Genomic DNA, 25,078 nt, shown 5'->3' with positions numbered 1-25,078 from the left:
CAACAACTACCATAACAAGAGGCGCCGAGACTATAGAGCTCGTGGAACGAAAGAAAGACAGAAACAAAAGAGAGAGAGAGAGAGAGAGAGAGAGAGAGAGAGAGAAAGAGAGAGAGAGAGAGAGAGAGAGAGAGAGAGAGAGTGAGAAAGAGACAAAGACGAGATGAGAAAAAGAAGAATAATGGGAGTAAAGTGTGCCAGCACGGTACATTCGACGGACAAAGAGGGGAGAAAAGGGGTAGAAAGTAGAGAGGATAGAGAGAAAGAGGAAGGGATACAGTGCTTAAACTGGAGGTTTTTGGTGGTCGATGACCGTAGCCCGTCGATCATCGAACATTGCCATGGATAGAATCTTCGGTTCGGATCGTGGAAGAGTTATGGGGGTCCGAGGAGCCGAATAGAGAGAGGGGTGAAAGAGGGCGAAAGGGGGGATGCAGCGAGTTCACCGGGGAACGATAAATCAGTCGTCCCGCGATTGTTTTGAAAAGCTTCTCGCGCCGGAGACTGGAAATTAAGCGCTGCACTTAGCGCGATTGGGAATAGATCTATCGAATCCGAGGGACAGAAAGGGGCCAGGGGAGGAAACGGGGTTCGGAACGTAACAGATAAGGTTCGGGAAAGAACCGAACGTCGCCGGAGATCGATAGAGGAGGCATTCGAGGAGATTGCTCGGCCGGAGCATGCCTTCGAGTACGCTCTCGCGAGTACGAAAGTCGAGTAGGTTGATTCGTTGAGCAGCCCAGGCGAACTTGCCTGGCCTGAATGAGCTTGCGGGCCAGCTCGACCGAGACCAGACTTTCGGCCGGTTGTGACGAGCCGGTGAATGGTTTGCTCTTTTGAGGGTTTCGAACACTTTCGGAGCTGTTCGGTACTTTCGAAGCACTCGGAGACTTTCGAGATACTTTGAAAACACTCCGGAGGTCTTCCAAATACCTTGGCAGAACTTTCAAGGTCTTCAGAATACTTTGGAAGCACTCTAGAGGCCTTTAAAACACCTTGGCAGAACTTTCAAGGTCGATAAAATACTTTGGGAGGAATTTAGCATCAAACTTTTAGACTTTTTGAATTTATAGGAGATAAGGGGACGAAATATTTTCTTTCGCAAAACGAAGAAGAATTGCGAAGATCAAGAAAACATTTTCGAAGCCGAGCAAGTGCACGAGTGCAACGACGATCTTTCACCCACGTTGAGTACAGTGCAGGTTGCATCGGTGTGCGAGAAGCACCGACACACTCTCCGCGAAATCTAAAGTGCTGGCGCGAGGGGTGGCCGCGCCGGGGGTGATTGTGCAATTCCGAGCCGCATTGACGATTCGCGTCCTTGTTGCCGGGGATTTCGCAAGACTATCCCTTCCAGAAATTACCCTATTACCCTAAATTTCTCAGCTTCCGCTCGCCTGACCCTGAACATGTCCGTAGACTCGCGGATAGCTGAGATTCCCAGCCTCCCGATGATCGATAGCCCTCTCCCAACAAAACGATACAATTGCTGACTTCGAAATCGAGTTTCTGGGTTGCGGACGAATCCCTCGGTTCACTATTCACGCTCAAACGTTCGTGTTCCAAAACGATTTTAAAGATCCCGAATCGTTTAAACAATTTTCATTGTATCGGAACGTGAAATCGATAACTGTAATTAGTAATTGTTCTGTGAAGAATTCTCTTGCGAGATTGGTGCAATTTTTTCAGGGAATAACTTTAATGCGACAACAACCGAATTCCGTTTGGAATCTGCACAAGAAAATGTAACACCGATAAAATATAACAAAGCGAGGGTTCACGAATAGTTCTGATCTGAGAAATTATTAGGTTATCGAGAAAGTTTGGAAGTTCAGCAAGCTCGTTCTTTCAGGCGCAAATTTCGATCATCACCGGCACAAACGTCCAAAGTTTGAAAATTTCCTCCACCGGCGATCTCCTATGAAACATTTCCCCCATTCCCCAGGACCACTTCGCCGCCCCATCGAGTCGCAATTCTCGAAAACTCTCGCAATCTTCGCGCGAATCTCGCGAAATCGATATCGCGACTGGTCTCGAAGACGCGGCCCGTCAATCCGAAACTCCCGAGCCAGCACAATACACGCTAACAGCAGATAGAACGTAACAGCTGGAGGAAGTTACGGGGATCAAGAATATTTTCTACGGCGGTCGGATCACCATTTCGTAGTATACGATTTGGATACTCGGAGCTGCGGAGTATTCGATATTTCACGCGGAAAAGTCAGTGAAAAATGTGAAAACCAAATTGATTCGCGTGGAAACTCGATTTTCGACAAACTCAATTAGAGTCGCTCCCGAAACGATCAACCGAGTTTCCCCCAGTTCTTAACAATAACAAGAACGGGAGATAAGAATGAAGACGCTAAAATGTTTGTTAAAAAAGAATAAAGAAGTACAGAAGAAGTATGTATAGAAGTTCCTATTCTGTTTCTAATTTTCGAAAAATCAACATCTTGTTGGTCAGGCTGAAAATTCTCGAATCCAAAGGAGAAAAGAAAAATTCAGTTGCAAGTAGAACCAGCGAACAATGGTCGGACGCGCCACACACGAGTGCTGGGGAACGCTATCAATTTTGGTTCATCCAAAAACGGACAGGCTATCGAACAAATTTCGTTCTACATTTTTCCACTGTCAAATAAAATATCGGTTCGATCGTGCCATCGTTTGCGAGAGACGTTTCTCGCGTGTGTGCACGTACGGTTTTATGTGGTACACGTGTTACGAGAGAAAGAAGTGGAAGATGGAATAGGAAAAGACACCGAGTACACTGGTAGCTAGTGAGTGAGTAAGAGAGAGAGAGAGATAGATAGGGATAGAGAGAGAGAGAGAGAGAGAGAGAGAGAGAGAGAGAGAGAGAGAGAGAGAGAGAGAGAGAGAGAGAGAGAGAGATCGTGGAAAAGGGGAAACAAAAGAAATGACAAACGTGACAGCAATAGAGAAAAATATATAGATTCGAGCTGATACGACATCGTGATGCATTGTGTGTACGTACACGCGGAAACACGGACACGTGACTGTGCCCGAGGGCTTTTCCCGTCGATGGATCGACACCCAATATCGATCGCGATCCTCTTCCCTCACCTGCCCACGCGTTTTACCTTTAGAAACAGCCATAGGCAATTTCTTCCCTCGTGGAGGCAAGAATTTTTAGTATGGAACTACTCCTATGAAAATTTGTACTTTATGTTCATGAGAGGTTTTTTTTATGAAAATCTGTACTAATTTATGTTTTCCGTAAATATTTCTACTTTGAAAATGTCTCTACGAAGATTTATATAAATTCATATCTCAGAGGAACGTTTCTATGAAGATTTATAAAGATTTGTATGTATATGTTCTATGTTATAAAACATTTTTAATAAAATTTGAATGTTCAACAGACAGTTTTCTTTTTAATTGAAGAATATAGATTACACACACCTTTTGACGGATCAGGTATAACAATGTAGTATAAACAACATGTTTTTCAATTTTACACACTGCAGTTAACTAAATATATTAAATATTCTCGTCATTTTCTGTGAAAAAATGGTACTAAAATATCGGATCAATGTTCCAAAAGAATCACAATAATTGACTAAAAGACAGTTCAAAGTCCCTATTGTAATCTGGAATGAATGCCACAAAGAAATCAAAGAGAAATTTTATAAAATTCAGACGAGCTGTGAAATCGGTTTGAATTTGGCGCCGAAGGGTCGCGCAAGCAGGTGCAGCACAGTGTCGCTAGGGAAATTCCCTAGGCAGCCCGCGTCCGTCGCATGTGCACGCACACACGTACTGTACATGTCCACGTACGTATATGTATACGTATAATAAATATAGAGACAGATATATAGATATGTATATGTATAGATATATAGATATATATATATATATAGAACAGTCAATAACCAGTCACAAAGTACCTTTTAGTCGAGTAAGCGAGCTTCTCTCTACGCTCGGGCTCAGACTGAAACAGAGATCATCATCGCGTCATTTCTCCAACGCGAAAAACAGTCGGGGATTTCGATGGCTGTACAGGGTTGCCGGTCATCGATCATCGATCCCATGGATCATCGTTCTAGAACCTACCGCGAGATCGCGGCTGCTGGATTCTCCGTTTCCGATCCCCTACTTCCGGTTTTTTTTTTGCCCGAGCATTTTTCCTCGCAGATTCGAATCGAGCCACCAAAACGTCGATCGTTCGGTTCTGTTCTTTATGCACCGTGTATCAAAGATTTGATAGGGGTGGGGGGGGGGGGGCAGCACGATTTTTATCGAGGCTATGGTAATGTTTCTCCGTGAACCGGAAGCAATTCCGTCCGACAAGGACCCGCGTCAGCTTCTTGGACGTCCTTCGGTTTCGTTTTGCTCGACGAAAAATCACCGCGAGCCCCACTAACCTACTTTCAGCCACACGATCGCTAATTTCGAAGTGCATTTGCCGCGCGCACTGGATACTTGCTCGCCGATTATTCTCTGTCAACCATACGTGTCTTCGTGGTCGCCGTTCCGACTACACAGAGGACCACCAGAACTTTGCATAATCCTTCAACGTTGATCGTGACACCAATTTATGATCTATACTGGGGTTACTCCTTCGAACGATGCAGAAGAATCATTTTCAACAACTGCACTACTGTAATTTCAAGCGAGAACAAACGGAAGCCTCCAAACAAATATCTCCCTAGATCTTCATAAAAATATTTTTCCCTAGCTCACGATCAAGAGAGACTACAACCGCTACAAAAATTCGAGTCTAACTCTTAGTAAACAAAATGTATCCCCAAATCTGGATTAAGAAATTTTTCTCTTGAACTCGATCGATAGACTTTTCCCTAGCTGACGATAAAGAGGTTCTTCCCTAGATGTTAGTAAAAAAAATACACCTCTAAAATGTACTATGAAAATTCTTCTGAAGGTCTTGAAAATTCTTCTCTGATTCTTCCCTGGATCTGGATAAGAGAAAAAGTCCCTAGACCTGATTACAGAAATTCTTCTCTAGGTCTTGACAAAGAGGTGTGTCCCTAGCCGAGGATAAAAATATTCCTACCTACCCAAACGTTGGTAAATCAAAATGTCCCTAGATGTCGATCAAGGAACTCTCCTCCAAGTTGCGATAAAGCGAACACTCTCCTAAGCTCTAGGTGGAGCGATCCCGCGTAAAATAATTCTCGTTTTCGCGAGAATCCTCGAGGAACGACAGCGCGATTGAAAATATCCGCACAGTGATTTTGCAGGAAACTGGGTTAGTGAGGCGGGACCGACTTCGAAAAGACGTCGCTCTGGACGACGGCGACGACGACAACGATGCTAAACGATCGATCGTTGCTCGCTCGATTCAAGCATCCGGGAGCCTGCTCGATCGCGTCCCGGGGATCGGGGATCCAGGAGAGATCCTCTCTGTCTCGGCGATCGATTTACTTACATGATGCCTGGCTGAGCTCAGTTTGGGTCTATCGCACACTGGACATTCGAGGCGACGAATCACCGGGCGCGCACGATTCGAACTCCGTGCACCACGGTGGAGAACACATAATTCTTTGGTAACGGGTCGATGGGGATGAAAGCGCTATGGCGCAGAAAGGTATGATGGCTTCCCGAATGGTCACCGTAACTCTCGATACTTTTAATTCGATTCTTAAGTCTCCCGGAGCTGCAGGACACTCTACTAGAGCTGCTAGGGATGTTTGGGACGTCTAGTTACTTTAGACAGACGTTTCCCCAACAGGTTCTACATTGTGGTGCAAATTTAGTATGATACTACCTTTTGTTAGGTAGGCCAGAAAGTGACTTCATTCGTGGTGGTAAGACCTTACGCACAACAGTCAATTTATATTTGAATACCCACCACCACAAGAAATAATGGAAAAAGTGCCATCGACAAGGGCTGCCAACCGAAAACTCGTTAACCAATAACATCCACCGATACCCTCGACGAAGTTCTCGTCAGAAATGGCGGGAATTTCGAATCGAGAGCAGCAAGGATTGGCGGGAAATTCAAATTGTGTTCGCCGTGCACGGAGTTCGATCGTGAAATGGTGATCCAGCCGCTAAACGATCGATCGAACGCGAGCCAGCGGGAACGGGACGGAACAAGATCATTCCCGATCATTCTCCATCGACCCTCTTCGTCCCCGGAAACCGTGGGACCACTGTCCGCGACCACAATCGCGCGTTGTTAGATGTTTGTTAGTGGACTCGTCAGGCAAAAACAAAAGCGGAGACAAAACAGGGTGGAGGGGTGGGGGGGGGGGCAGAAAAGCGCGCTCGAGAGATGGCGTGGCGGGATCTGTCGTGAGTTGAAGGTCGTTCAAGGTCACTCCAGGTCGAATCCTCCAGCTTCTCTTCGGAGGGAGAACGTTGGAAGGAGAGGGGAGAGGGGAGAGGGGAGAGGGGAGAGGAGAGAGGGGCCAGGGGCTATACAGTCTCTGTAATTCGTGTTTTTTCCTCTTTTTTGTCTTTCCTCTGCTACTTCGATTGTTCATCGAAGTCTCTGGATCTTCGGCGTATCAACGAGCACGCATTCCGGTGTGCAGAGTACTTACAGCTGACTCGTCGACAACCAAACGCAACGCAACGAGAAAATCACGCTACCGGTTAGCTTCGGTTCGCTTTCGTTCGATTTGGAGAGCTTTTGCAGCTTCCGGTGGCCCGGCGAGCTTCTGGTCTAACACTGGGTGACAATATAGGGGTGGAATCGGGAGTGAAAATGATTGAAAAGAGACTCGCGAGCCTATCTTTCTTGTCTGACCACGCTCTTCGCCTTGTCATTGACCTCGTCATTCGATCTCATTCCCTTCACTGCAATAGGTATAGGCTCCGTTTCCCCTTATACAGGGTGGTCAAGTATTATTTTTTAAAGTATCCCACGTTAGCTAGAAGATCCTTAACGCTGAACCTACCAAGAAATTTCAAACGATCATTTCTCGCTTCACGAAAAAATTGAATTGATATGAGAAATTGTTCACGAAGTATTAACATGTAAATGTTTGACACGGTAGGTTCGACGTTAACGTCTCGGAAGTCGGCCAAGGGATTGTTTTCGAAACGGAAAAGTTTGTTCTTGTTTGTCGGTGTTGGAATCGATATTTTCGAGACACCCTGTGTATCGGAGGATCGTGGACGGTTCTAGGTGTCACACCGAGTCTCTGGTATTTTTTTACACGGTCCGAGAACGGGGTCAAACAAGTCAGACGATTAAACGAACCCCTTCCCATCGATTTTCCAGCCCGAGCAACCCCTAAAGAGCCCGCCACGTGTTAAGGCGCTCAGTTAACGCTCGCTGCCAAGTTTCGGCTGACGGTAGGACCTCGCGGCTCTTCGTCGAATATTTAAAAAAGCTAATCGCCCCGCGAACCTATGAAATTCTAATTCGTACTGTGCGCGTTAACTAGAAATTCCATTCGACCCCTACGCTACCCACCCCTCCCCGCCGTAACCGTGTATTTCTACCGATAAACACCTATCGCCTAATTCCGCGCGTTCCTTTTTTCCAACCCGCGATTGGAACCGGTCCAAAGACGTACTAATTTCCCTTACGGTATAGCTCAAACTGTTGTTCTAATTCTGCGAAGCTCACGATTTTTAGATCTGGGTTTGTGAAACGGGGGAAGTGCATGTCACTTTAATATTCAAGTGTTCCTATAGCGAAGCCGAAATGTCTGTGTATAGTTTGTCTTGCTAAAACGGTGCTAAAAGTCGGTGTATAATTTTTGTGAATAAAAAAGACTTTACGTATAATTTATCTTGTTAGAACGACTTTAAAAATCCTTCATATACTTTTTCATTCGGTAAATCAGAGTCTATAATGTCTATAAAACGAATTGCAAAATTCACAGAAAAATTGTCCCTGAAGTTTTGTACATTTTCTATGCCTAGTGGAGTTTGGTACTTGTTCTGTTGTACATGGGGTGTGCTTTTGCGGAACGAAAAGTCTACGGAAGAGCCGCGAGATCTCGAATGGAGGACGGGGCCGCGATACAGCGACCCCGGCTAGGTTTAAACAGCCTGAAACGTAATCGCGGGCTTATGCATGAGAAATTCGAATCTGGCCACGATGCTTTGCAATCACATACCCGTTTGCGAATGAGGTGAGTCCATTCCGCGATGGCCGTCCTCGGGCCTGAGGACCGGCGAGAAGGTCGGCGCGCTCGAAACGGATACCGTCGGGGGCTTTTCAGTCTTGTCGTTCCTTATCAGTTGGTGCACCGGTGGTGGGCCTGCAAACATTCGCAAAACACGTCTCGCGTTAGTTAACAATGCCATGATTATCCAATTTCTCTCGCTCGAATCACCCCCGATTCTAACTTTTTAACGCACGTTGAGGCCCTTCGGTGCTCGGCGCTGTGAAATAATTACTTAATAATTTTAATGAGTCGACAATAACGTAACAAGATTCTGAAATTCTTCTAATATATCGACAATTTAGTTTTTCGCTGAGCCAATCGCGGTGCGAGGGGTTAGCCGAATCGCGGCAGCAAGGTGAAAATCAATCGAGTGGACAATCGCGTCGTTGTGTCCTTGGCACGGAAGATCTCCTCAAGGCTAGAGGCGTTAATCCCGGAAGAAGGGCGGTCTCCCCGGAGGGTGCAGAGACACGGACGAGCATCTTTGACCAAACGGATTTACGTATGCGCACCGTAAAGCGATCTTTCGAAACGGGCCGTTTCACGGTCGTAAAATTAGTTTCGTTCGCCCGGCGATATTTACGTCAGCCGTTAATTTAACGACAATACAGTCGATCAACCGACCGTCCCTCCTCTCTCTATCCTCTCTTCTCTCTCATCTCCACAAACACACACGTACACACGACTCCCTTACGCCTACGCCGCCATAAAGGCAACGTATGTATGATAAAAAGGGAGCACGGAGAATGCGGTTGGCCGTGGTCCAGGTATGCTTATTGCCGGAATTTTTCTCCGTGTATATTTTGCTTGAGAAAGTGGTCATTTTATTCTGTCCGTAAATTCCGTCTATCCGGCGGCGTTGCCCCACCCCCTTCGACCCCTTCGACCCCCTTCAACCCCCTTCGACCCCCTTCGACCCCCCATCGACCCATCTGAAATAGCATAAAGTCAAAACTTTTCGGTCCTGGGTCTGATCGAGCTTCCACTTCACAACCCCCTCGGCCGCTATCTATTCCGTTCTTACTCGGTTTTATTCCTATCTGCGAGAATTTATGCGAAGCCCTCTGTGCAATTAGTTCGTTAATATATTCGCGCGAAATTGCAATGTTTAGTCGCCTTTTTGCTTTGTTGTTGACGGTGCAGTTTTTAAGCGAGCTTCTGCGGACCTAGCTTCGACCCCTTGTGAATTTTGTGCGGCTACATTTGCTATTTAAATGCAGAAATGTTCATGAATTTTCAGAATGTTGCAAAAATAAATTTAGGCCTCGCTACTTAACCCCATTGCTTCAGATTAAAATGTCATTCGAAGGCAAGGGGTTAAGGGCTAGAAGACACAAAAAATATCATGGAACGTATGAAATATACATTTGGCTGGAAACTGGGATGCCGACTGTTTGACAAAAAAAAAACATGCTCCCCGACGTCACGGACCATTTCCCAAAATATGGCAAAGGCGGAGAATTAGATAAAACGAGGAGAAGATTCTTTCAGCTCTGACAGAGTGTGCGTTCTCAAAAGGAAAAACCCGGTGATTCTGCGGGCGTTCGAAAATTAGCGCGAGAAACACTTTTCCAAGGGATCCCATTTTCCAGGCTCTCCGGTGTTTTTTTTTTTTTCGGGGAAAAAGCCTCCGCCATCCGGAAGTTATTCCTCTTTTTCATCTTCATCCAGTGACTTCCGTTCCGGCGGGGGTTATCGTTTGATCGATGAAAGAGTTAAGAGGGGTGAGGTCCGCGGGCTCGGGGGTGGAAAAGAGGGGCTGGGAAAGAGGAGGGTCGAGGGGAACGCAGGGGATGGCGTGATAAAGGGAGGCCGACGGAGAATAGAAAGAAAATAGAGAACGGAAAGGGAGAAATATAGGGAAAATGATCTATAGAACGCTGAGCAAAGTAGATCCCGATAACAAAGGACGCCCCGATAAGCCGCCGGATGAGATTGAACCCGGGGACAAAAAACGTCCAACCTCTGACCGCTGAAAATTTGTTACTTAAACCGGCCCTGGCGCTGCTCGAGTCGATTCTCGAGACCCAACATCGATTCATCGAATCGCTCCAACTCTCACCGAACGATCCAACGTAATTGTACCGAATAAAACATTTCATCAATTTGATTAGATATACGGAAAAGTTGAAGATAGGAAGATTGAATGGTATTCGGGGCAGCATCTTCTCGGGTCATTGCCTTTTTAATAAATGCAGCGATGCACCTAGCAAATGCGCATGCACTTTTATCTTAAATGTGATTGGATATCTTTGAATACGTGGATCGACTCTTTGGAAGGTTCTGAATGGGAAAGCATTCGAGTGCAGTGTCGAAAAAGTTAACAATATTCGAGATATTTATAATTTTCTGTGACTTTTATCTAATACACGAATATACGTAGTACCTGTGCCGATCCGACTAATTTTTCACTGACTCCAAAAGCACATACCAGTATTCTATACACCGTTCCGTTAATTGCAAACCTACCTGATTTTTCCACTTCTAAAGAAGACATGTATAAAATTAATCGTTCCTCCCTATTCATCGCACTGATCTTTTACCGTTTTGTCAATTTGATAAAACCAAGGGATAAATTAACTTCGAAAAACGAGGGCTAAATCGAATCGTAATATTCCAACAATAAAGAGACCTATTGTTCGAAGAAAAGCGCGTTCGCATCATTGCCAAGCTGCAAGAAAAATTGATCGCAGCATTTAATAAAGATGCATCGTAACACAGCGGATCGAAGGTCGGCGGTTCGGCGGCAGCAGTTTTGCGATTTCGTGCAATAAATTTATTTTTACAGTGCACAGAGTCGCAGAGCTATTGTGCAACCGTGAGACTATGGCGCTGAATGGACGGCCGGCTGTCGCGGCCGGCGATTCCGCATAACGATAAGTGTCCTCGGATGGTTTAATTTTAGTGTCGCGCCGGAAAAAAGGATAAAAATACTGTAAAATCATGGTTTCGCAAACGGTCGGCCGGTAAACAAGGTCTCTTCTGCACGGGTGAGAGGCGTGAGAGGTGAAGAGAGAGCGAGAGCGAGAGCGAGAGAGAGAGAGAGAGAGAGAGAGAGAGAGATGTGCATCGCTGTCCCGATGCATCGCTTTGTGACGTGTTCGATACGCGCCGCTGCGCTGGGAATCACAACGCAACGATTCGGAAACGTTTCGTGTTACCCGGCTGCCGGCGGATTTAGAATCGTTCGAATCAGTTCAGACTCCTTGGCGTTACGAGTAACGATTTGTTGATCTTCGCCGTTAGGCATCGCAACGCGTCGATCTCCCACGCTTTTAGATGCTGCACGCTCTGGATCTCGAACGCGGAGAATCACTTTGTCTTCCGTCTTCTTCGAGATTAGAATCACAACTTGCTGATTTATGAGTTTTCGATCGCCGATAAGTTGATCCTCTGGACTCTAAATTACAATGAGTCGATTCACGGAGTTTTCAATTGCTACAAGTTGATTCTCAGCGCTGAGAATCAAATCATCTTGTTTGGTCCTCAGGATCAAAACACCATAATTCTGAGATATGTAAATCAACCGATCTCGACACCGATCATCCCAGACCACATCCCACTAATTCCCAGCGCTGAGAATCCCAAAGCATATCCCCTCCCCAAGGCAAGAGTGCCAAGCAATCGTCTTTCCAAGTATTCCAGATGCCACCGTTCCGATTCTAGTGGCTGGAAATCTGAAAGTTCCGATTCAATTCGGAACGCGACGGACAGGCGATTCCGCGAGCTATCGGGACGACGACGTTGCATCGTCGCGACGATGCAAGTGTCGCGTCCCGAGCTGCAACCGCAGCTGCAGCGGCTCGTCGCCGTCGCCGTCGCCGTCGCCGCCGCCTCGGAACCGGGTGACAGCGTGCGCTAAAGCGTCCACTAAAAATAAGGGCGAACGTAGAGGTTTTGAAACTCACTGAAGCTAGCCGCTGGCTGAGCATGATCCGCGGCCGTGGCTGCGGACGGAGGGGTGTAGCTGCTGCAGTAGTACGGCGGGTGCTCTATTTTGATCGCGTTTATTTGAGGCTGCATGTCGCTGAGGTCATGCAGTATGGACGCTGAAACCAGACACACATTAGCGGTTACGGATCCTCGCGCGTTCGTACGTCATCCGGCTCCTCCTCGTCGTCCTCTTCGTCGTCGTCGTCGTCGTCGTCGTCGTCGTCGTCGTCGTCGTCGTCGTCGTCGTCGTCGTCGTCGTCGTCGTCGTCGTCGTCGTCGTCGTCGTCGTCGCAGTCGTAGTCGTGGTTGTCGTCGTTGCAGTGGCAGTCGTCGTCTTTTAGTCTACCCACTCTGCGGTCTCGATTCTCGAGTGGAAATCGCACTTCCGCGCGTTTTACGCCGAAAAACTTTCCCCCTCCCTTCAAACTGCAGTTTCACATTTTCTCAACCCTTAACAAGACCTTCGGAATCGCTTTTTCGTACATAATGGTAAAATATAAGTAATGAACAGATGGAATTGTATTTCCATTTAAGGAAACGAATACCATGAATAGTTTGAACATTTTTTTTAAATCTTCACGCCAAGTCTAACACGATATTATACGTAGAGCAAGGAAGTAATAATACTAATAAGCACTAGACGCGTTTATTGAGTCGAGTACAACATTTCTGGAGTCCATTTTGAAAGTCTGTTTAAGGGTTGCTCGAAGGAAGAGGGAAAACCGTCTTGAAATATTTTTTCGTCGATAGACGTAGTTTAAAAATGATTATACGCATGGTTTATCATTCGGATGTTGATACTTCTTGTTAATGAGAAAGCGGTACTCTTTAAGAATTGTCAGTCATTTTAGGTTTTCAGCATGTAACAATTTCTTTAGAGAATAATAATAATTCTTTAAATATAACAAGATAAGGTAGTTTTACTGTTAAAAATCGGATATTTCAGAATGCAACAATCGAATAAAAAGAATAAAACGATCGCGAGAATCTTTATCAGCCTAAAGTAATTCATCCCCGAGGAGGTTAAACGCGAGCAAAATCGCGGAATTCCGTGAATTCGCCTAAACGCGACGCAGTGAAAAACGTGCACGGGACGCAAAAGAAATCGAAAGTGACTCTCCAGCCTTGTCGCGGGGAACGATATCTCTGTGAACAGCGTGTCCTGGTGAGGGATCGGTTAATTAATCGCCGGCCGGCCATTAGAATACGCTCCAGTTACACGTTCCGCTGAATCAGCGGCCCCGTAAAATAATAGGATTCCAGTTTGTCGCAGTTGGCGACGCGTAAATATAGGGATCCACCGTGCACGACGGTCAACGACCAATTAGGTTGAGCTAGTGCCGTAGAATTTGCATCCTGTGTAAGCAACTCGCTCGTAAACCTGCGTCCTCTCTGCTAGAGACAACCCCTGGACGGGAATCTCCTGGCGGGACCTCTAGACAGCAGCTCTGTCCACCGAGCACAACCCCTTCCCAACTCCCTACCAACCCCTAACATTCGCCAACCCCGTACGAACATTTACCACCCCTCCCTCTCCCTCTCCCTCTCCCTCTCCCTCTCCCTCTCCACAAGAAATATCTTCCCGACTTCTTTGGCCCGCCAGTAATTTACGCGGCAACGACGATTGTATTTCTCGCGGACCGGTCTAGTAATTTTATGTCCGGAATGGTGGCAGCCGCCCCGAGAAACTATTCCGTTCCCGTGACGGGTAATTTAAATTCTCGCGGAACGATCGCCACCCTACACACCCCCGGAAAGACAAAGGGGTGACTTTGCGCCGGAGACATACCCCCGGAATACGAAAATATACACGTGTGGCTTGTCACTGCTTTTTCGGCTGGTTGCTGACCGAGGAGGATAGGGGTGGGTTAGGCTAGAGTCGAGGCTGCTGCTTGGGACATCGTTCACACCCCTCTTTCGAAGTCCAACGTTCGTTCAGAAGATTGTACTATTTTTTCGAATTTTGTTTTTGCGAATTGTTTTAGTACCTCGTTGTACTAAAGCTTGGAAATTGTTGAGAGAGATGAAATTTCAGGGTATATGTGAAACTACCCTCAATTTTCCTGCAATTTTTTGTATTCGATCAAATCTTTCGAGTATTTAATGGTTTTTCAATTTGGGGGTCGATGCAGGGAGAAAAGATGCCGAGAGAAAGAATAGAGAGACCGAGAGAGAGAGAAAAGACTGGAATTCGTAACCCCGATACATCTGAAAGGCTGTCCGTTCCAGGATAATCGATAAAAAAGAAAAAGACAAATAAGACGGCGAGTATTGTCGAAAGATTGAATTGGGGGAGCGGTTTTGTTCTGGATCCCGAGGCCTGCTCTAATGGCGGGTCCCAATTACAGAATTAGTTCGAAAAAAAGCGGCCTCGGGAGCACGGATATTTATTCGGATCGACGAATTTCTAACCGGGTTCCGGATGCTGACGCGGATCCATCGTGGTACAGGTGCGCGCCCTCGGCCATTCGGCCTTCTTTTTTCCACGTTTTTCAACAGCTCCCTGCGCCCCGTTCCACCCCCGAGCGTCCCACGGTCCTCCACTTTTTCCCTTCCGCTTCGACGAATCCGGACCCCCCGCCGCCCCTACCACTCTCCCCGTGCCCAGAAAATGGCTTTGATACGATTCCCGAATCGCAATTCCTTTCGGCGAGGGTGATGTTTTGAAATGGTCGATCAATTTGTACGTTTTGTTCTTTTTCTCGCGGCCCACGCTTCGTCATTTTGTGCGGCCGCGGTGCATCCCGCTGCATCCACCATCCCCGGGAAACGAAAAATGCAGTCTGGGTTGATGATCGTTTTATCGCGTTTTCGATCAGACGAAACTCTTAACCCTTAATGTTCCACTAAATCCACCCAGACAAACCGACCAGTCCCGAATTATTTATTTTAAAAATTGCAGAAAGTTGATACAGTAATTTCTCTATATATGTATATCGTCAAGACCTGGATGATAAACGTCGCGGAATGATTACAGAAATCTTAGATGAATATTTCCAATGCAACTTAATCTCAACACTGAAAAATTCGAATCATGTTTCGCCCTCTGAATTCTATCGAAAAAGCTGCAACACCGAAGGACCCTCTAGAGAAATTACACTGGAACGGTATAAAAATCTGGAGTGCTAAGAAACCTCGTTTCAACGACCTAGAGAGGTGGTTGCCTCTAGAGGTTGACGACAACCGGATGGTCTTTAATAGACAATCGAGTCGACTGGATCGACGCTCCTAGCAAAGTGGTCAACGCCGTAACGACCAGGCTCGATGGCCGCACAGCAGCCATCAGGATGAGCAAAGGTCCCCATAAACTTGGGTCCGAGCGTCGTCCGTTTTATGGGTACACGATGATCCCCGGTTAAGTGAATTACTCGAGAACGTCCCCACCCGTGGTACGTCCTCCGGCTTGTTTAGCAGTGCCATAACTTTCGGCTATATGTCTGCCGCAGGAACCGGCGCCTCCTCCATTTTCACTAGGATCTCTAGCCCGACTTCCGTACTTTGAATTTCGGCTCTAGCGTCGACCCAATTCAAACTATACTCGCAAAAACCCTCGTTCATTATTTCATCGGGTCCAGTTCAATTTTTTTGCAATTTTTCTACGAGAAGTCTTGGGAATTCTCGGGGCTCCCTAGGGATAAAGACTCGGTTCTTAATTATGAAACAATCTCTCTAGCCTCGATTCGATCTAAACAACAGACTCGGAAACGTCATTCCTCGGTTTCATCGGGTCTCGCACCCCCGTTTTTCCGCGCTCGTACAATTCGTCCTTGTGAAAAGTCTAGGGGAATTTTCGGGGCTCTCTGGGGAGAAAGGGGCACGGGCGGTTCGTTCTGGAACAATTTTCGGGGCGTTCGGCGCGATATCGGAGGGGAGGACGTTTTTTCCATCAGGGTCCTCCTCGAGCTATGGAGCCGCCTCTCGCAGAGGGTTAACCATCCGTATTCACCGCCCACCCCCGATTTTCCCGGAGATTTTCGCAAAGTTCCTGGTCGAGCCGGCCGAGAGATAGCGTGTGTCCCTCGTAGAATAAAAATTCCTGAATCACCGGCCCGGCGCCGTGCGCGATTTTCGACGAATTTTTTCCGCTCCCGGCCACCCCCTCCGGTTTTTTTTTCTTTTTGTCAACAATGCGACCACACACGTACGGGGGAGAGACACGCGTGCACATGTGTGTCTGTGTATGAGATAGAGAAAAAGAGAGAGAGAGAGAGAGAGAGAGAGAGAGAGAGAGAGAGAGAGAGAGAGAGGGAAAAGGGGTGCAGAGAGGCCCGCAGGGTGGTGTGTGCTGCGCGCCGGTATTTTCCGGGGCTTTTTTCCCGGCCGATGTTCGGAGCCACGTAGGCCGGATAAAAAGGGGTGCAATTTCCGCGGGGACGCGCGCACCAGCACGAGCACGGCCCTGGATGATGTGAAATAGAGAAGAATATCCTGTCGGTGGCGTGACGTGCAAGACGGGCTATAATAGAAACACGCTGCACACCCACCCCAAGGGGCCTGCGGCTCTCTGTTATGGAATTCGAGGGGGTTGGAGCAGAGCGAACACCGGGCAAATTAGAACCGGACGGGGGTGCATCGAAATTTGATTCAACATATGCGAGGAACTCTCCAAATATAACCTGCCCTATTAAATAACTTCATTTCCGTCGTGTTGCAATTTTATAATTCATTCTGATCGCGAAGGATGTTTGATCTGCCGCCATTGCACCATTGATATTGACGATTAAAATTTCTAAAAAATATTTTTGTTTACATTACAACGCGAATAAACGATACCTCGAATTTTAACGCATCCCATTTTTCAAAACAAATTCTTGAAAAACAGGCCATCCGCAGGCCAAGGTTCCCCCTTCTACTCAGGATCAAACTACCCCTACAGAATGACGATGAAAGGTTCCTCGGCATTGATCGTTTTAGCACTGGAGCTTCAGAAAAATCAAGGAACGTCGCAGAATCCATAAACCGCCATTGACAATTCGAAACGAGGCACCTCCTCGATCCATTGACGCAGCAATCCACCGAGCCCAGAATCATTTCACTCTAAAAAAGAATGGAGGAGAGGGGTAGGGATGGGTAGAAATTAAGAAACGACGCGGAATCGAGACGGAAGGATCGACGGTCCGTGTAGGATGCAGCCGGGTCGGTCCGAGAGGAGGACACGGAGGGGCTGAGAGGGCTGGTAGGTGGAGGCTCGAGAGAAAGAGAGGCTGCGAGGCTCTCTCAGCAGTCTCTGAGGCCGTGAGCATTGTTCCCCGTCTATTAATACACCGGGTTGCATACTAATCTCCTGCCACGGTGACGCGGAGGGGATTACAGGGGGAATGGGAGGATGGCAAAAGGAGAAGTAGGAGGATGAGGTGGGTTGTGGAGGACGCAGAAGAGAGAGGAGAGAGGAGAGAGGAGAGAGGAGAGAAGAGAGAAGAGAGAAGACAGGAGAGAGAAGAGAAGGGGAGAGGAGAGGAGAGGAGAGGAGAGGAGAGGAGGAGATGCATACGTCGAGGCTCGCGCCGCTTCTCGATACGCGCTCCCCTGCCCTATTATTCCATTTAGTGGCGATGCACGCGTGCCACGATGCTCGTTCCACCGGCGGAGATCGGCTTAAAACCTGATCTCTGGCATGGATCGGGGGACCCCGCGTAACAACGCTATTGGGAAACGATATTTCTCCGGTCGGAATTACCGGAAATAGTAAATGCGCCCGGAACAACAAGGATACGCGGCATCCCTCCCGCGCAACCTGATCTGCACCGGAGGACGCTCCCGTCAAGAGATTAAGGCCGCGCGACGGGATTTAGGGTACCTCGAGCATGCAGATTATGGTACCCGGGATTTCGAAGTTTCGGACAAGGTGCCTGGAAAGTCGAAGAAACCGTGGGGAAAATAGAAATCTTTGACTCGATCAAGGTACCTGGAGTCAGCTAAAATTTCGAGTAACCGAAGGAGTCACTTCGAGAATTCATTCCGGACATGATTTGGAGAGTGCTTCGTGATGTGGGACAATTTTTATGGCTAGAAAGTTACCCGATCGAAATGTCTGATATAATGGAATTTATCTGGGTACCTGAGACATTGTTTCTGAGAGTACAATCTGGCAAGGATGCAGTGGAACAATCTTAAATGTTAGAGAAGTACCCGCAGCGGAAAAAATTACCAGGGCCGCCAGAATTGATCTAGCTACCAGAAGCCTAAGAATGGATTTTCTAGTACCTTTCGAAGACTGTTTTCGGTGCAAAATTCTTTGATATCGACGAAAATTTGCCAAAGTCGAACAAAACGATGGTCCGCGAATCGAATTCCGCGGGTGATATCGGTCGAGAACTGCGAGATATGCGTAGGAACGGAACCGCGTGCCGGTCATTCATAAGGTCCTTGATATCAAAAGAGTAGTGTGAAGTGGTCCCGGTCCCGGTCCCGGTCCCGGTCCCGGTCCCGGGGCACGTCGAAAGGATAACTGTCAAGTGGGCAGCGCCGCGAATCGCATTCCGCCTCTAAAAATACCGCTGTTCGTTCACCGTCGACGTTCCCGACGATAAAACCGGGGCCTATCAAAGGAACTGAACGTCCTCGATCATCAAAAATTCATTCTCGGTAATTCAACTGGTTTTTATCCGGGCGAATCTCGTTCGTACGTCTGAAAAGGATGCTTTCAAAAGGTTCTCCAGATATCGATTTATTGATTACCTTTCGAAAGCATCCGTGAAACGCGATTCTAATCGAAATGTGTTCTTCTCATTATGTTTCTTTAATTTTCGGTTCGAACGTATTTTTTCTTTCTTTCTTTCTTTCTTGCTATTTTTTTTTTTTTTGTTTTTGGTAATTCTTCGATTCTTTTTTTATTCGGACAATAGACTGGAGACTTTCGATATTCTTTGAGAGTCTTTCATGCAAAAACAGAAAGAACGCGTCGAAACAGAGCGAAAGAGAAAGACAGACGCCGGTTTTCTTTTTCGAAATTAGTGGTAAATGAGAGATTCGTCGTACCTTTTGAAAGCATCCAGAGCTCCTTCGAGCTGAAGACACCTGTCGCAAGGATCGTGTCATTGCAGACAACACCGTTATATAGTTCGTGGTAGCCTGCACCTGGGAACAGAACCCAGTCCGCCATCTTTAATCGTCCGTAAGATTAGTTTTTCTTTTTTCTTTGTTACTTTTTTTTACAGATAGCGGACATCGATTGAACTGGCAAGGTTCAATCGATGATACGTTAGGCGTCCAATGAATTATTACAGACAGTTGCAGGTGTCTTTTCTTTTTTTTTTTTTTCTTTTTTCTTTTTTGTCGACGAGAGTAGAAGAGTTTTACCTTTTCGCCGCCTCTCTTCCTCCTTGCTCGCGTTGCAGATGCCGTTTAGGACCTCTGAAACAACAAACCACACCGACAATGTTAGTCAATTGTGCAACGAATTGAAAATACTTCAGCCGAGCCAATAATACTCCAGATAATAATTTCGAGATGTAGACACCAGTTTAAATTTTTATATTCTCTCAAAGGAGCGACGAAAGTTCAGATTCTAACTTCTCGATTCTTCGAAATTGTCACTTTTCTTCGGAAACCTTCAAAATTAATTTCTTTCTTTCCTTAACTTTTTTCTTCGAATTTTTTTGTGTAGATTATCTTCAATTTCAATAATAATTTTAGAATAACCGTTGATCTTGGTCCCTGCTGTGCGGCGTGTCGGAAATTTTCAAAACCGATTCGAGCCGAAAGGTCGAGCATTTCCGGCGGATTTTCGGGAAACGTTTTCCTCGTGGCCCATCTCACCTTCGCTGTCACACGGTGTTTTATATCGTGGTACCTTACGCAAATCTCATTACGCAACATACCACCGAAATACACGAGAGCCCGGAACGTGTGTTCAAGTTCCTCGGAGGAATTGGCTCGGTAGGGTTGGAAGGGGATGCTCGGGGAATTATCGAGGGCTGGATTAGATCAACGAATGTCCATCTCGAATGTTCGTTCGCGAAAATCATGTTTCACAATGACCGTGTCCCGGCCGTTTCCTCGCGGTCCTGTTCGACAACGGGCCCGTGAATCTCGTCGCAGAAAACCTACCGACGATTATAAATAGACGTTAACAAACATACGTTCACTCCCCGGTTATTTTTAATTGCGGCTCAACCTTTATATCGCCGTTTCGAACGATAAGTTCTGCTTATTGCTCCGGTACTTCAACCTCCGATTTTGTGGATAAATGACCTCCTTTCGCGAAAATGCTAATTTTAATATTGAGGGATCGTCTGCTGAATGGTTCAACGAATAAACTCGATACCAAATATAAATCAGTTTTGTATTACTATTTATCGTGCTTCTTTGCAAGGTAAAATAATTTTAACGTGACACGAAAATGTTTCGTTCGATTCGAACAATTCGCTTTTGATCGAACGGGCGAAAATGTGAATTTGATACCATCTTGTTCTCTCCTGCAAACTTGATGTAATTATAGAAATCTACTCTTAATTCGGAGTAGCAGAAATTCGTCTGACAAATTCAGCAATGAAACATTTCAGCGTCTGTTCCAATTTCTCCGAAAGAGAACGGTGCACAACTGCACGGAAAATCATTTAGACACGACTTGATGCCATCTCGTCTCCTCTGTAAACTTGATACAACCACAGAAACGTGTTCTTAATTCAGACTATCGATCGACTAAATAATTTCCGGAGGAAATCGTTCATTTTAGAATATCAAATTACGCTGGATCCTTCAAAATATATACCACTCTGCAAAACATGCCACGAAATTCTTTAAACTTTGCTATTCGATTCAGGTATCCTCGATCAAATTTTTATATCGACTCTATAATATTTTTAAAAATAACCGACACTGGTAGTCAACTATCTAAATTAATTCCACGGCAAAATTCTTTGACACTGGATTCGGGTGCCTCTCTAAGATTTAATTTTCATCGACTGTGACGAATATTTTTAGAAGCAGGTGACACCGGCCGTCAACAGTGGCGTTTTTAAATTAATGGAACGATTTGCGGCGTATAGAAGTTTGTTTACTCAAGGTGCTCTATTTCCATCGATTCGTGAAATGGTCCCCGGTTGGCAGCGCGCATAAATAATGAGGAAAATTCGGTTGGTAAGTGGTCGAGACGGTGTGACGCTAAAGAAAATCGCCTCCAAAATGGTCGCTTCGTCGGCGTCGATGGGTTTTGCGCAATCGGCATCGTTTTCTCGGGAAATTAATTGCGACACCGCGACAGGGAGGATCCTCCCCGAGTGTACCAGCAAAATTAGTCTGCCGGTGGTCGACAGGTGCGTGGTGCGTCGCGACGCAGCAATTTTCGGAGCCCGATAGATACACACGGTCTTGGAACGATAATAGAGTCCCGGAGAGAGATCTGTTGACACCATGCGATCCATGAGCGACTGCGATCCCGAACAGCCACGGTGAACACCGTCAAGGACATCGCGACGCACGCTTGTTTTTCGCGACATCTTCGAAACGTTTCGCAAACCTAATTTCCCCTTCCCGATCCTCCTTCGTCTAAAAACCGTCTGCAATGATATTAACGCGTTCACTACCGCCATTTTGAAATGTTTCATCGACGCAACTCCTTCGTAAAATGTTGAAACGATCTGACAGAAGAACGTCGTGGAGCCTCTGAATACTATACCGTGTGCTGTAACTTTAAATAGCAAACGGTAGACAATTAATTTGATCAGCTTTTTTAGATTATTTTATTTTGTAAGTTATCGCGATTAGAGTCGCGATCTTGAAGAATTGAATTACCAGGGAAACTCATCAGAATTCAGCAGCATCATCCAGGGTCGGTCCGCTCGTACGCAAACTTCGTTAGCGAAATTAACCCTTCTGTTTCATTTAATACCGATCAATATCCATTTCAACCCCCAATTTCCGCCCTTTCGAACGTCACAAGGGGGTCAAGATAATTAACCTAGATCCACCTCGCTGTTAATAAATTTCAATAACACCGTCGAGAGCCTCCTCTTTCCATTCGACACTGGTTCATGCTAATTTCATCCCCTAACTGTCCTCCCTGAGGACGCAAACACGTAAAACATCTTCTCTGGGACAATCAATTCAAAATGTCAGAAAAATTGATCCTTTCAGATGGTGAAAAAAGTTTTTCTTTTAGTTGATTAAACAACGAACAGACGACCGCGAGGATCAAGAGATGGAAGGGTTAATTACAGGTAAGAGGGGTATTTTTCGATTCATTCGACCCTTTGAAACGGTTACGGACCATGAGCAGAGGAACGAGAATATTCATTTCAGGTATTCGCAGCGGCACGAATGAAAATCAAACATATAAGCGAGCGCGGTGGCTGAAAAAGAGATAGGGAGAGAGGGAGAGAGAGAGAGAGAGAGAGAGAGAGAGAGAGAGAGAGAGAGAGAGAGAGAGAAAGATAGCGGTACAAGATGTCCGTCGCCTATTTATTTATAGAGCGAGCACACATCGGCACGCATGGTCACATGCTCGCGTGCGCGACACACCGACGAGGACGCGAGCGTTTTTACGAGCCTGTGCATCCAAAAAGTTCATTACAAAATTATTGCTTCGACCGCAGACGTAAAGCCCACCCCATGACAGTGGGACATACACGACTCGGCATAATAAAAATTAAAAGCCACTTCACGCATCTCCGGAAGGGTTGCTTGACGAACGATAAGGTAATCTGCAAAAATTTGGCACAACAATCCACCCTCGAATACCCAAATATCTGCCATTCGAGGTAACAAAAATTGAACTATAATTCTGACGTGCTTAGAGGGTGGTTTGGGGTCGAGAAATTGATTAGAACTCGAGAACAAAGATTTCAAACGTGAAAATTAAATAAAACAAAAAAGAAGGCCGAGGAATTAATTAGAACTCGAAGAGAGACACAAAAATAAAAAATCACCCTCGAGCATTCTGAAAGGGTAGTCGAAAGACCCAGAGAAGTTTATCAGCGAGATTTCAGCGAATAAAAATTCAAGGCTCCCGATAAGAAAAGGAGAAAGATCATTTCAAAGCTATCCACGCTATCCCAAGGATTCCCGATAACAATTCACCAGCGAGTATATCGATATTCGCATAGCAATGACAGGGTAAGCGGGGCGAATAGTTCGCAAGGCGTCGAAGCGTCGTGCGAGTTTCGTCCGGCGCGCGTATTCGCCCTAAGAGCTAAATATCGCCCTGCCGCGCCGCGCCGCGCCGCGCCGCGCCGGCCCGGGTTGCGTAAGTATCATCGTCTCTTATGAAAGTGTTAGAGGAGAGGACAGGTGCCTCCACGCGTGTCGTTCTCGGACATCGCATTTTCGCGATGCCACCGTCATCGGTCTCGCTCTCGCTCCCAGAGAGCTAAAGCTCCGTTTTAGACGGCCAAGCGACTCCGGTTATCCGGAATAGACCGGGGTCCCTCTGGTCGCGTTTCCAACGCACCACGGTGAATCAACCATGCCACGTGGACGCCCCATCCACCTCTCATTGGACACGTTCGTGCAAAAGATCATCCACAAAAACGTCCATACGAACACGGTCATACAAAAACCTTCGTACAAAAATGATCATATGAAGACGTTCGTTACAAGACTGTTCGTCAAAAAATGTTGTTACAAAGATGTCTGTATAAAAATCTTTGTATAAAGATGTTCGTATAAAGAAGAAGAACCGAAGGTGTTCGCACAAATAAAGAACATTGTGGATGTTCGTATCAATACGGAACATTGCAGATGTTCGTATAGAGAAGAAACATTGGAGATGTTTATACAAATAGGAAACATGAAAAATGTTGGTTTAAGGATGTTCGTGTTAGGACGAAACACCGAAGACCGAAGGAGAAGAATAGGAAACGTTGGAGATGTGGGTTCTTTGGATGGTTGACAGTGAAAACGTGAATTCGGGAGCAGAGTAATCCGGTGTGAGAAAGGGACGAATATTAAACCGAGCGATCGATCTTTCGCTAACCGTGACAACGGGGCCGCTGGTAGCGATCGAACTCGGCCAGGATTGAAATATTAGGCATCCCTGGTCCCCGTGTGTCCCGGTGTACTTCCCTTCTATAATAATACCGTCTATTAGGTCAGTCGAAACGAACCGAACGCAGGCAAGTGTCTACTTTTAGCATAGCCAAGGCGTGCGCGCTCTCTCTCGAGACAGCACGAGCGCGAGAGCATGATCGCCGAGTCGCTCGGATAATCCGAAAGGGTCCGGGATATAGTCTTCGGCTATCCGGCACGGCTTGGCAGCCACCGAGTTTATATTATTGTGGTGCCGGCGTTGTATATTTACAGAGGGCCAGGAATTTTTATGATGTTGATCGTTCGTCGCGTGCAACCGACCGACCGACCGGCCGGCCGGCCAGCTTTCTTCCGCACGGTCTCCGTCGGCTTTGTGAATTAATTCGGCGGCCACGTGGCGCCTCGACCGCCAAACTCGCTGCCATAGATACCGACAACGAAGCGCTCGCTTCCAGCAGAGGAGACCCAGACTTCCGGTTAGTTCCTTTCGCCAACGGGTTCGTTTCTACAGAATTTCGATTCTGGAATTCTGTTCAAATGTTTGATGAAATCGTGGCAACTGTCGAGCAGTGGTTCAACGATTTCTCTTCGGAGCTTTTATTGGAACAAGTGGCTGAGCTTCGGTTGGCAGTGACGAAGAGGTTCTAGACTCTAGCGAGGATCGCTGTAGGATTGATACTTTATGCTTGGGGACGTCTTGGTTAAGTGGGAATTTCGTTCTAACAAGATTCGAATAGTGTGCTAAATCTCCGTGTAATTTGTTTAATTTATTCGGTTAGAAAAAGAGTTCATTCTGCTCAACTTCTTCGGTTGATTTCCAGCTGATTGTAGAAAATTAAGAAGAAAAAAACAGTAATAGTTGCGATCACGTTTTGGTATTCTACCTGGCAAAAATATGAAAAAGTTCGCTCCGCGAAATAATTAAAGTCTGTGGTCTGGGGAGAACGGTAATTGTTTTCTTACAATCTCTAGATCAGTGTGGATCGTAGAAACGATGTTATATTTTCCGTTTGGACGATTCGAGGGGAACGAGGATCGAGGCGCGGCGCGGCGCCGCGCCGGTCCGAGGA

The 25,078-nt window shown here is 46.5% G+C and overlaps 1 protein-coding gene across 10 annotated transcripts in view; it reads right to left on the bottom strand.

Annotated features, from left to right (window-relative positions):
- Window positions 1-25,078, bottom strand: part of Nfi (Nuclear factor I) — an 80,633-nt gene that overhangs the window by 10,782 nt on the left and 44,773 nt on the right. For 5 of the 10 annotated variants that reach the window (XM_076791908.1, XM_076791910.1, XM_076791911.1 and 2 more), the window contains 4 exons: window positions 19,341-19,394; window positions 19,020-19,118; window positions 12,017-12,157; window positions 8,058-8,201 (listed from right to left, as the gene is read on the bottom strand). In XM_076791908.1, the coding sequence (XP_076648023.1) occupies window positions 8,058-8,201; window positions 12,017-12,157; window positions 19,020-19,118; window positions 19,341-19,394 (438 nt within the window). The remainder of the gene's footprint in view (window positions 1-8,057; window positions 8,202-12,016; window positions 12,158-19,019; window positions 19,119-19,340; window positions 19,395-25,078) is intronic. The other 5 variants (XM_076791909.1, XM_076791915.1, XM_076791916.1 and 2 more) reach the window with 5 other exon arrangements.

Source organism: Halictus rubicundus, chromosome 8 (genome assembly GCF_050948215.1).
Source record: "Halictus rubicundus isolate RS-2024b chromosome 8, iyHalRubi1_principal, whole genome shotgun sequence".
NCBI lineage: Eukaryota > Metazoa > Arthropoda > Insecta > Hymenoptera > Halictidae > Halictus > Halictus rubicundus.
The sequence above is the reverse complement of the archived record's forward strand: the minus strand, read 5'-3'. Positions and strand labels throughout refer to the sequence as shown.